Genomic DNA, 13,554 nt, shown 5'->3' on the forward strand with positions numbered 1-13,554 from the left:
ACATACAACCAAAGCATTACAGTTCAATGATGGTCATTTTAATATAAAGTGGTCCAAACGTATTTGGAGACACTGTCACACTTTAAACTTGATTAATTTTTTTTGCATTAAATAAAACAGGGTTTCCCATTGTAAAACTAAAATAAATCATTTTAAAAACTTGACTCGATACGACTCGTGCGCACAGAAAACCGCTTCAGACAATGCTTGAATGGACAAAAACACACAAAATTATGCAAAAATGCCCATTTTGTCGAGTATCCTCCCAAGTACAGTTAAATGAGTTATATAAAGTCTTAAATGTTTGTAAATGTACGGAAAATAAATGTATGAAAAATAGGATGTGCGTCAGATCCGCATCAGGTCTTAAAGTGACTGTTATACTCACTGCTGTGATGTCTGTGATTAACGTTAATCAAAGAACAAAAGACAGAGAAAGCCACTCATTGCTCTTGACTGAAAAACATTTGTAGCTTTAAGAAGAATGAATATATTTAATTTATAATTTATGCAGTGAAGTGGTTGATAACTTTAATTTATGTTGGCTATATATACCTACCTGTTAGACCTACCTAAAAATCTTAAAGCACTGTTTACAAGGTTACATGGGTCAAAAACAATGAAAACAATAACTTTTTGTACATTTTTGACAGGGCAAGTAAAAAATCTGAACCAGACTGACTTGGCCAGTAGAAAAAAAAATTGGCTCATATATATTGAAGGGTACAGGTAAATGTGGCATTTATTATAATGGATTTATGTGAAGTTCACTTAAATTCAAAGTTGTTATATTATTTAAAGCCTAATAAATGTTTTAAAAAATGATAGCTTTCAATTATACTGTAATGCTGAATGACTATAATTATTGGCTAAAATTGAGGGGAAAAAATCAGTTTCATAGAGACATCAGTAGCGGTATTGGTGATGCTTTCTTTCATACAAAGATGCCATTAAACAAATATTTAAAATATAGGCTACTGTCTTTATATTGTTGCTACACTGTAAAAAATAATCCTGTAAAAAAACGGTAAACTACTGGCAGCTGTGGTTGCCATTATCATACTGTTAAAATACGGTGTATTACTGTTTTTTAAATTAACAGCTAAATACCGTTTTGACAACTACAGTATAAAACTGTAATTTTACAGCCCGGTATTTAACAGCTATATGCTGTTGTAGTCAAAACGGTATTTAGCTGTTAATTTAAAAAAACAGTAACGCACCGTATTTTACAGTATGATAATGGCAACCACAGCTGCCAGTAGTTTACACATTATTTTTGTCATGGATTACAAAAAAGGAATAAAGCCAAGTTAGGATTTTTAGTTTTAGTTTCAAGTTTTATTATTCTGATACAACACCAGATAAATTCTGCGCAATTATTGTGAACTAAAACAGAAAATAAAAAAAATACAATTAGTCAAGTAATATTTAGTGCATACAAATAAGCACCCATCAAAATGCAAAAATGGCTTTCAGAAAAAGCAAACAAATGCACAATATCTAATCTAGTCTCAAATGAGTCTTTAGCAAACATTAGCCCAAAAACAGTTGCACTAAAACAAAGTAGTTATTTAAAATAATTAAATAATAAAAAAAACTCTTAAATCAGGCTTTAAAAAACACCAGCCCTTTTTAATATCTAAGTAACATATAACACCAGGCCACCATGTTTCTGAAAACAAACTGCATGTGTGGGGAGTGTTAGCTACATTTTAAATGAAGTGCCACTCAAAGTCCATAAGTCTTTTTAAAAGATTTGATACTTTGGTACTGACGGTTATGGTCTTCTTCTGCACGGTTTTCCCAGATTTTTTGGACATCACTTTTCCTCTTGGAGCCTTGGTCCCCTTTTCTGGATTAATTCCAACAAAACGTCTGAAAAATAAGAGGAGAATATCTTCAGTGAACAATGATTTAAAAGGAATAGTTTACCCAAAACAATCATTTATCCCATAACCCTCAAACCATCCTAAGTGTAAATGGCTTTCTTCTTCCAGCCAAACACAATTAGAGTTATATTACATAACATCCTTCCCAGATTTGTAAAGTTTTTGAAGCTCCAATAAACGCATCAATCAATCATAAAAGTAATCGATATGAATCCAGTGGGGTTAATAAATGTCTTCTGAAGAAAAGCCATGCATTTTTGTAAGAAATAAATCTGTATTTTTTAACTTTATAAAATATAATCACTGACATCTGGCATGGTCGTATGCGTGTTCATGACTGAGTTGAGTTCTGGCGGAAGGGTGACCTCTGACCTGACGCATGACATAGGACGTATGGCGAAGACGTAGCGAAAGCTTAGGTTAGAATAGACAAACGCGGAAGTGCAGAGGATAGAGTAAAACACAAAATGCCGGTCATGACTTAGAAGTCTAAGACATTTTGAAAGAAAAGGACTTTGATATAAGATTTCATATATGTCGGGTCAGAGGTCATTTTTCTGACGGAACTCGACTCTATCATGAACTCGCGTACGGCTGTTTCCGGAAGCCAGTGATTATAGTTTATAAAAGTTATAAACATGGATATTATTCAATGCCATTGCAAAGCTGGGAAGCCAGTATATTATTTTATATAACTCCGACTGTGTTCGGCTCAAAGAAGAAAGTGATATACACCTAGGATGGCTTGAGGATTCCATTGTCACCATACTAATACTAACATATTAATTAGAAATAAATAAAATAAGTCCAAACTTGTTACCTTTGTAGGAATTCTAGTGTAGATGCTGCTTCCTCTTGGTACTGCAAATTAAAGATGTAATACAAAGAGAACAATGCAGCAAGTCCAGAGAGAAAAGTTGGCTGCACACCCTCGCAGATTATTCGGCCTTCCAGGCTGATCATCCACCGTTTCATCCATTGCCCCGGATTATCACCTGGACCATAAAGGAATGGATAAATTAATGTTTATTTTATGATCTCTTGATAGTTTGGTTTAGAAATGGTAGTGAGAAATTAGTACATTATTTTATAACCTGAAAAAAGGCACACAATGTCATGTCTTACAAGATAACAAAACCTACAATATCTCTATAAAAATAAAAAAAGGAAAAGAAAGGTTGTTTTAGTCTGTTTTTAACTTAATGCTAAGTCAGCCTCCGAGAGGGAAGAAAAAGTTTATAATACAATAGTGTAGTGATTGTGTTGTATAGACTCAAACTTGGCTTTGATGAATAAAAATGTCCTAAAATTCAAATTCAGATTCAAAGACAGTAAACTCTAGAATGAAGCACAAAAATGTGAATCCTTTCACAATAGTAAAACGTGTGTGAGCCTTGTTTTAGTGTAAGAAATTGCAGACATGTCTAATATGATATACTTACCAAGCAGGATCAAACGAGGACTTGCAGGCAGGTTACCCGTCTTTTCTAGGTCAGCAGGAGTGGCAGACATCTATTGTCAAAGATTACAATTTAAGACAACTGACTAATCTTAATATGATACTAGCTGATAACGTTGATAATATTATACAGAGGTAAAAGGCTTTTTGTACTCAGAACAGGAATAGTTTATCCAAAATTATCATTCTCATCATTTGATTCTCATCAATCACCTTTATGTTGATTCAAACTTGTATGACAAAAAAAAAAATGATATTTTGATGGGAGTAAATGATGAGAGGACTATCATGTTTGGTTGAACCATTCCTATACAGGTGTTTGTTGTAAGAACTAAAGATAAACTTACATTTTCTTGAAGAATGAGTCCATCTTGCTTTTCCATGAAGTGAGCCATTAGGAGTTGAACAATTTGGTATGATGAATCGATGGGTTCATCTTTGGAAAGGATTGACTTGACTTCTGAGTTGGTAGGCTTGCTTTTAAAAAACTCCAAGATGCTCTTTCCACACTCCTCCATAGAAAGTTCAAGTGCACGCAGAACATTAATGTCTGTGAGAAGCTCAAAATGGGCGAACAGGCCTTTCTGAAAAAAGAGGTATGGCCACTTTTCCATCAACTCCGCAACAGAAGGTGCTGGCACACTATTTATTTGGCTCCGTTGCAGGCAGAAAGTTGTCTCCATCAGTTTTTCTACCTCTGCTTTCTCCGCTCCCTTTGCACCTTCATGACAGTATAGATCCTCCAGCTTCTGACGTTTAGTCTCAATGGAGACATCTGTCTCATCTAAAGGAAGATCAGGCTGAAACCGTGTGCAACCATATGTGTCAGTGGGTCCTCTTTTAACACCACTGCCAGCTGACCGGTGCTGTCGGAAGCTAGTGGTCCGGCTGAGGTTATCAATTCTATTCTTGATCTGGGCCAAAAGTGAGCTGTAACCTTCCCCTACAACTCGGCCATCGTGAAGTTGATCCGCAAAGCTCTGGGGATATTGATGGACAATCGCTTTACAAATAGTAATACACTGTGCACGTGTTGGGGTTGGCTCAAATTTTCTCATTTCATCTGCAAGCAACCTGACCATTTGTCGTCTTGCTGGTGGTGAAGGTCTCTTCCCAGAAGAGAGAGCAGACTGAATTTCTGCAGGCATGAGCTGCCATGGTACCTGAAAGGTATTTGACCACGATTTTCTAAAATGGGATGTAGATGGCCGACTGTCTTCAAGACTGCTTGATTCTCCATCAGTAGTTACCGACATATTAGAAGAGCATGGCTGTGGTGAGGAGCTCCCAGCTGATAAGGAAGGAGTGTACTGCATGCTAGTTAGATCCAAAGTGACAGTTTCTGACTCTATGAGCAATACAAAATATTGAACAGGTAGTTAAAAACTACATGATCTGTACAAACACAACTTGATATATACAGAATAAAATTTATACAATTCCACACACGGTAACAATGGCCGGTTTTCAACAAATGTAGACATTGTTTACATCTAAAACTATTCACATTGTTCATGTTACTACTGGGTTGAGTGTGCAAGCAAGCAAACAAATAGTTTAAGTGAAACTGAGTAACAACGCTCATATCTGATTAATTGAAAATTATAATACCATTAACTTCTCTCAACAACCCACTTTTACATGTTCAGCCATTTTAAAATGAATAGAAATATAGATGAAGATGTGAGATTATAATTACCCATTTTAAAAGCATTGAGAAGTTTTCTGAGTTTTATAGTTGGTAGTATGTCACTGATGTCTTCTTGTTGAACAAACTGAAGATCATCTTTGGATTCCAATCCAGAGCCTACAAGTTTGTCAATCAAAAGCTGTGTGGTGTTCTCATCATTTGACGGCAAAGCCCTGAGGATGATTTCCTTCAGTTCTCCCACCAAGGCGGACATTGCTCTAAATTGAGACAAAAGAATGATGAAGAACTATTACAGACATGTCAAACACTGTGTACTTTGACAATGGATAATAATCCAGAAGGTCATTGTGATTAACACAAGAGTAGGATCCATTCATTGGTGTCAAGCAATGAACACCCATGTCAGGGATACTGTAAGTTTGGAAAAGTTCTGTGATGAAGTACACTGAAGTATTGTGCATGACTGTCATCACAATCCTCCCCACAATAAGCCCCTCATCAGTTTCATGAATGACAACATACATGTTTTTTTTGTATGTTGTGCCTTTCACAGTTGCCTCATGAGAAACCAAAGAATTTTCAGGCTGAAAATCATATCCAGATACAGACTTTCTTATGACATCATTGTAGTCACTCACCACAAACTCTGTTGCCTTTTCTGCTACAATAGCAGGAGGGAAGAGCTCACCAGCACGAAGAAACGCCTGCAGAAGCTGATGTCTTTCTGAGAGAGTAAAGCACAGATTTTTAAAGTTATGTAGTTTTCTTACACACTGTTTGAAATACATGTGCTTACTTTCGAATCTTAATGTCCACAAACGGATGAGTGGTCCAAAATGAATAATGAGCTCTGGGTAGTGGCTAAGGTAATGATGTTTAGGTCTGAGAGAGTAAGTGGGAAACAGGTGTTTCCTAAAATGGAGGTACTCATCAATCAAAACTCTCAAATACCCTATCTGACCACTGTAAATGGCTGGTGCACAAACAAGTGCAACAATTTCCCTTAACAGTAAAATTAGTTGCCAAACTTCATTCACACCAGGTGATTCAATTTTGTCACCAATTAACATTGGCAGCATCCTCAAAAAACACCAGTTCTGTACAGCATGCCCACTTAGCTTCTCACTTCCTGGGTTTATCTCACACGGTCTGTCACAGTTGTCATTACCTAGAAACTTGAACTGACTAATCCTTCGATTCAATTCCAGGTACGTAAACTGTCTGTCAACCTTTACAAGGTGTTGTATACATAAAGCAAGGTCATACGACACGACACCTTCAAACAAATCATGTCCAAGGCACGGGGGCAACCCTGGCTGAGAGACATGATAGAAGGAGAGCTCATTGAACAAAGAGTCAAACTTGATGCCTCCACTATGGGCCAAACCCTTATCAACGTTCTCAACATGATGTTTGTAAGACTCCGCTGTACGAAATGTGGCTTTGGAAAGTGGATTTTCCTGAAAAGTACATTTGTCAATTTCGCAATATCTGCAAAAGTATCTACTTCCGCTGAAATTCTCCAGAAACCCACCAATGCCATGTGAGCCTAAATTGTCACCAGCTATTGCCTGCAAGATTCCTTTAACATTCAGTCCGTCTGGAAAATCTACGCCTGTAGTCTCAAGGTCTTTAAGGTCATTGACTAAGCATCTCATGACCAATTCTTGACCAAAGTACTTAAAGTCTTGTTCCCTGCAGAGAAACACTAGTTGCATTTGGTCAGTACTTGACCTATTATGAGGAAATAGATCTGCTAATGTGAGGTACATAGCTAGAATTTTATGCTTTTTCTTCCCAGACCCAAGAGGGTTCGCAACCTCAAAAGCATCTTGATATAAGATCAAGCCTAATGCAGATTCATCTGCGTGATGCAAGTTTGCCGTTGTGTTTTCACCATCCCACACATCCTTTAAAATGTCCTTCAACCGGACACGACTGTGCACATCATTGTACTGTTCTCTTACAGACTTGCAGTGAAGAAGAGATTCAATTGTTTTTTTTACTGGTACATACTGCACAAAACACTCTTTACCTGCATCATTCTGTCCTAGGCGAATAGGCACAGGCTCAACATAATGAAAGCTTTTCTTGAAAAATGTTTTTCTTCGCTGATCTGATCTTAATGTATGGCTATTACAGGATGTAAAAAGATCTTCAGCTTTAAGATCATCAAGTACCATTTTTATCATTGCTTCTGGAACATTAAGTGAGATTAACTTTTCCCGAAGTCTGAAAAGCAAATGGGACTGATTGATTTCATGTATTGACTGCATGTCTTCAATGATTGTCTGAATGACTGAGGCTGGAAGCAATAGCTTGGCTTGCAATTTCAAATAGAACAGAGCAAGATTCCTTAAAAACAAAGTGTTGTCAACATTTTCAGGACTAACATCTGGTTCCTCGTAATTTTCATCAGCATCAGTCTGTGAATCAGACTGAACATCAATGTCTTGAATCTGAGAGCAGCTGGCTTCAGGGTTTGCTGTAATGGAGTCAATTAGGCCTCCTATATTTTTGTTATGTTTTCTGGACATATGAGAAGTAAATGTTGATTTAACAGTAAATGTTTTACCACACTGCTTGAAAGGGCATGTGACTTTTCGTCCCTCTTTAATGTGCATTTTGACATGAGAAATAAATTCGGGTAAAGAAGAACTTTTGGCCCTACACAAACCAACATGACATTCCAAGGAAAGTGTAGTGCACATTGTGGTTTCTGCCCTATATCCTGCATGGTGTCTGTACAAGTGAGATTTCAAACCGGCATTTTTTTTAAACTTCCTATTACAGTTAGGTATGCAGCAACGAAATACAATATTTGAGACATTGCTGTGTATTTTCATATGTTTCACATAGATCACAGGGGTATCACATGCTTTCCCGCAGAGCTGACAAGGAAACATGTTGTAAAGAACAGATCTAAATTCTCTAGTTAATAACTACCGAAGCCATCGAAATATAGGCTATAAAATGCGTAATAAAATACGTTATAAAATGGCTGAAACAGATGCAGTGCATGCTGTTCTGCGATAAAGCCAGCAGCGGTTTGAATAGGCACCTTTACAGTAATTAGACAATAATTTAAAATGTTGTTCATTCCTCACTTACTGACAAAATAGATTTGCACATGTGTCCGTTTCATAAACACTCATAATTCAAAACTCAACTTCTTAATTCACTTGCATTCTTGACAGTATAACGGCTGCCTAAAACGCATGAGTGTGCGTGCAAATCTTACCCGTTCACTAATCGGATTCACTGGATCTTTCTATATTGTTATTTTATAAGTAAGTTAGCCCACTTGATAACAGGGCGATTAAAATAAGCGCGGAGCGGAAAGTTAACTTTACACCGGCAGATCATTTGTCTATGTCTCTATATGTCTCTCATGGACTGAATGCGCACGTTAACATTAATTTACCACACATGAAAAAAAAATAACTATTGATTTCGTTCATTCCCATTCATCTATTACTTGAATAAAGTTGGTAAAATATGCAGGTTGAATGAAAATTAGGGATTCTTACCTGTGTGTGTGATAAAATGGCTGTATGACGGCAGTCTGGGCTCAATCTCACTCGGTCGACCAATTATTTGCCTACAAACACACAATTTAATTGAGGCATCTGATTTAAATCACAGAAGCTTCAATAAATGTTTAAGATGTTATATTTTAAAGTAATAACTCATTTAAAGATAATAAATCGTTGCAAACCTACCTCATTCAAATCCAATTGAAATGTCGCCTTGTGCAAATTAGACGAAAATAGGGTATAATGCTGTTAAATAACAGTGACAACTTGTTGTTGATCGACCACCACCCTGAAGTGAACAAGTCTTCCCAAAATGCATTGTAAAAAAAAGCATAATGCTGTTATTACATGGAAACAGCAATTTGCTGTTAAATTTCCATGTAAATTAACAGGAATTTTTTACAGTGTACGTTAATTTGAAGATTAAATGTGAAATTATTACAATATAAAAAATATATTAAAAACTAATGCGATTAATTACAGTAAAAATGTGCAATTAATTAGTTAATATTTTTTAATCAATTGAGAGTAATACACACATACACGTGTGCACACACACACACACACACACACACACACACACACACACACACACACACACACACACACACACACACACACACACACACACACACACAGTGTGTGATTTTAGTGTCAAAAGTAATTTTGTTGTTTTCATTTGAAATGTTCCCCTAACTGAAGAACCCCAGAATAACGTGTGAAAGTGTAGAGATATATACAGGCACAGTAATGATGCTGTCTGGCACTAGAGAAATGGGCTTGAGTTGTATTTACCAGTTACCTCTGCTTCTCCTGAGTGCTCACTTCACCTCCCCCTTTACCTTCCCTTAATACTCCTTCTATTCTGGGTAGCAGAGCAGGCCTCAAAGGTGGTGAGTCAGTTGGCGTGAAGGGCACAGGCACAGGGGAGAGGAGGGCTGGAAAGAATTGATTTTCCAGTGGGCCATGCAGAGCCGTCTGCCCGACCAGCACTGTGTGAGAGATACCGGCTCACAGAGAGACTCAGTATGGGGAAATCTACAGTCTTCATGCCGTTCCCTGCTGCTACAATCAAAACTCAACTAAACCCCAAGCAATTCGACTAACCTTTCATTCCTGCCTCAACAGGAAGCTGAAGGGATTGTACTGTATACCTAGTACAATGAGTAAATACAGAGTTTTCACACCCTTGAAAATGATTGTGAATGATAGGAGAGATTGATGCTGGTTGACTGAGGCAGCCCTACCACATGATGGGGTTCATTGGGTTGCCATAGAAACGTCTGGCGGAGCAACCTGCCGGTACTGTAACTTATGGAGAGTTTATCATCTGCAGGATTTCTTACATAAGCTGCCTGGTAAAGGTCACTCTTCTGAATCAGACTTCTAATTTAGAAGATGATTGAGTTGTTGTGGTTCTACTATAATAAACATGAAGATAAAACCTTCAGTTGTGTTTTACAAAAACAGACAAATGAGTTTGGGGGAGATATTGTTAAATAATTCTTCATGCGAGTTTATTTAAGGAATATTCTGGGTTTGGTTGGTAAGCTCAATGTTTGACAGAATTTGTGACATTTTATTTAGAATTTTCTTAAAAAAACAACAACAACAAAAAAAACCGTTAAACACCTACACTAAAAGTAAATGTCTTAAAGATTTAAAAGCAGAAATTTGCAGTTTGTAATTCTTATAAAAGCATTTACTGTACTTTAATTCTTATGTTAAACGTGTATTATTTGATCCATAGTTCTTGTCATTGTTGTGGTCTTTATTAGGTTGACATTGGATATAACTTTTCACAAAAAAACCTATTGTTTCCACTAAAATCATGTTAACACACATAATGTTTATGTTTATACTATGGAAACAGTGAGTATTTAAACATTTACGGATTGGCCTTTTTCACTTCCATTGTAATTGCCTCACTGTAACCCAGATTTTTGCTTTTTTAAATAAAACAAGTGGGAAGACGAGTGGAAATTCTCTCTCTCTATATATATAAATGGAGCTAATAGGTTTTCTAGGTGTAACGAAGCTTTTAGTGGTTAGATCTATTGACTTCAAATGCAGAGTGTGTGTGTTACAGTCGAACTTTTACTTTTCCATTCACCCTTCTCTAAAAACTCAGCCGCTCTCTCTCTCAGCCAATTACTCTCGTGCTTCATTGATCCCCTCAGCGAGACAGTCTGGTGTAAAATGCCCATCCACCCAGAAACAGCCAACCAGATGAGACAAGCACACAGAGCTCTGTGGACCCAAACACAAACAAGAACATATGGAATATTTCAATGACTCTCTCTCTCTCTTTCTCTCTCTCTGTTTCTAGTGAGAAGAGGAAGCTACAGGTGAACATCATCAGCCCCATTCACTGCAGTATGAATGGGAGGAAGTGCACTGTCATTGTGGAAACCAAGATCAACCAATCACAGCCAGACTTCACCAAGAGCCGATCAGGATACGTTCTCTCAGTGCCAGGCAACTAGAGGGCCGGGGATCCCAGACGATCCCTTTAACAGGACATTGACAGCAGGGTATCTATTTTGTGCTAGTCAAAACTTTTGTGTTGAACCTCAGAAATAAAGCCATACCAAATTTGCCTAAAGATAGGCAAAGCAGAATATTTAATTGAAATAATCCTTAAATTCCAAACTTCAGTTTAGATTCTTTACAAGATGACAAGGAGGTAGTGAGATGGACCCTCGGGGATGATTTACTAGACCCGGCTCTGTGTATTTATTAAACATTACAACCAAATGATGGGTAATCATAAATCTAATATTTATGAGGAACAGGATACGAAGGGTTTTAAAAGTATCTTGCTTGTGTTTTGAGGTTTTTCCTTGAAAGGGAATATGTTGGTTTTTGATCGTTGCTTCATGTGGGATGAAGAATATCTCTGCTTGTGTCTCGACGTATTGCACATATCATAAGCAGTCCGGCGGTTGCTGCTGAATTTGATCAGATGTTCTTGAGCGGGATGTGTTGATCATATCCTTAAACTCATCAACTGCTCTTAGAGGAGCGTTAAACTCTCTCGTAATTTAAACCATTCTATTTTTCTGCATATAGCTGGTCATTTATAACACGCTGTATACGGATACTGTCATATATGATATAGCTTATGTAATGTACTGTATGCACTATATATATATATAATGTAGGTAGGCGGAGAACTGTCATTTATTCACATATTTCACGTATCTTGGAGAAGAATCAGATGGGGCGGCACATAGCAGGAAGTGATGGCGACTGTTATTTTCAATTGCCATTTTATAAAATAATAGACCCTGCCCGCCAATAGTGGTCCCTTTAGTCCTCCACTCACCCTTTCTGGTTTATAGCAACAAAAAAAGAAGTCATTTCTGTACTGATAAAGCCATTCAAATTTTTGTTTAAAAAAATGTTTACAAAGACAGAATTCAAAGTAGTCGCCATTTTACATGAGCCAAAAATGCATTTGTCACCAAAAAACACACGATAATGAAAATCCTCCAAACTTAAGTCGTCATTTTTGAAGAACAGGCAACCAGTTCAATTAGGTTCCATTTTTAGTTCAATATCTTGTCAACATGGAATAACACCGCAAACAGCAAGTGTCTATATTACGAACTTGCACATTTATGCTTATAAATGTGTTCAAATAAGAGAGAAAGAGAGCAGTATTGATTCATAGAACAAAATCAACAGAGTTCTGAGTGGAAACTCCCAAGATGTCTGACCCAGTTTGAAGCTTTCGCAACTGACAAAGAAAGTGCCAAACTGAAAACTGACTGCTGTTCTTCATTTCTAAGCAGGTGTTTGCATAATTGTTTCATTGTTTTGTTCATGGCTAGTAGCTAGAGATCTTTTTTATTTTTTTATCAGTTAATTAGGATCGTTTCTCGCGGCCAAAAATATCACTAAGCTTCTATCAGTAGTGTCAGGGATGTTGCACTGCATGTGATTAAAATGGGGTGAAGTGGATTCGATGGCGAGTTGTGTGTGAGTCACGACTACTGATTCGTCCTATATAGAATATCTCTTTGAGCAAGTGATCGGCCGGGGCGCATGTGAACGATGATCACGTAATCTCCATTTTGCTTCACTGCTTATGTCTGCTTCAAACAGGTGCTCCCTTTAAAATGCGTTTGCATAGGAAGGAATATTTATGTTTTGTCCCTTTATCTCTACACTCTCTCATCCTCTTCCTCAGTCCCTGTTCACTCTCTTGACTATTAGCCTGGATTGGTAAAGTGTGTCAGTAAAAGCATGAACACACAGTACTGTCGGACAACCCCGTTTCTTACCTCAATAGTTAAAAGCAAGGAGATGAACACAATAAATGGACTAACAGCATTTTCTAAAAGTTTTAAAGGTCTATTTTTCTTGAATCAAACATTAAATCTGATAGAAACATTCTGACATTTGTGTAAATGATCTTTTACCTTGATAATAGGAGTTAAATGATTGTTCATTTGCATACAATCCAGCCCATTTTATGGATAGAGCAGTCTGCTTTGTTCTGGCAGTGATAGACATACAATATATGATCATTTTATAATATATAATGAAAAAAAATCTTCTTCTCGTGATCCCCAGTAATTCCAAGTGCCGAATAATTTCAGTTCCCAGATTTTTTTTATGTTCTTTGTTGTAATTTTACCTATTAGCCTGATCTGATCAAAATGATGTGCCTAATTTTTATATTTCTCTTATTTAATTAATATATTTTAAAATGTTGGAATGCTTGGACCAAATCAAAAAGGGAATCCAGTTTATAGTGTTTGTTTTGAAATAGTTTGTTTTCATATGTATATTAATGCAATAATTAACCATTAGTAATTTACAGAAATGAATATTATTATATGGAAACCAAACAAGTACGCTTTAAAAACTAATTATATTGCATAGAAATATTTAGTACTGATTTATCATAAGTTAGTTTTTTTAATCAAATAAACGCTGTACCAAATATCTGCTCGTGAAAATAAACATGCCCTTGAAGTGTCTACTCCGAGGCTTTTGCTCCATCAC

At 36.7% G+C, this 13,554-nt stretch overlaps 2 protein-coding genes across 2 annotated transcripts in view; one reads left to right on the plus strand and one right to left on the minus strand.

The window, feature by feature from the left end:
* Nucleotides 1–13,554, plus strand: part of myo1d (myosin 1D) — an 81,331-nt gene extending 67,777 nt beyond the window's left edge. Inside the window, exon 23 of the mRNA XM_079594930.1 lies at nucleotides 10,868–13,554. Coding sequence (XP_079451056.1) covers nucleotides 10,868–11,024 — 157 coding nt within the window. The 3' untranslated portion in view covers nucleotides 11,025–13,554. The remainder of the gene's footprint in view (nucleotides 1–10,867) is intronic.
* Nucleotides 1,317–8,769, minus strand: LOC306989874 (uncharacterized protein). The gene is made up of 7 exons (XM_079595936.1): nucleotides 8,533–8,769; nucleotides 5,641–5,726; nucleotides 5,051–5,259; nucleotides 3,699–4,699; nucleotides 3,335–3,404; nucleotides 2,713–2,887; nucleotides 1,317–1,878 (listed from the first exon to the last, which is right to left on the minus strand). Exons 3-7 carry the CDS (start codon nucleotides 5,253–5,255, stop codon nucleotides 1,716–1,718), a joined length of 1,614 nt encoding a protein of 537 aa, XP_079452062.1. The 5' UTR covers nucleotides 5,256–5,259; nucleotides 5,641–5,726; nucleotides 8,533–8,769; the 3' UTR covers nucleotides 1,317–1,715.

Source organism: Phoxinus phoxinus, assembly GCF_949152265.1.
Source record: "Phoxinus phoxinus genome assembly, chromosome: 21".
In the NCBI taxonomy this organism is placed as follows: Eukaryota; Metazoa; Chordata; class Actinopteri; order Cypriniformes; family Leuciscidae; genus Phoxinus; species Phoxinus phoxinus.

Coding starts and splice junctions, on each gene's coding strand:
- LOC306989874 (XM_079595936.1), bottom strand. CDS start 5,255: ATGTCCGCCTTGGTGGGAGAACTGAAGGAAATCATCCTCAGGGCTTTG. Junction 3,405..3,698: donor GACTCATTCTTCAAGAAAAT/GTAAGTTTATCT, acceptor CTTTGACAATAG/ATGTCTGCCACTCCTGCTGA. Junction 2,888..3,334: donor TCCTCGTTTGATCCTGCTTG/GTAAGTATATCA, acceptor TTTATGGTCCAG/GTGATAATCCGGGGCAATGG.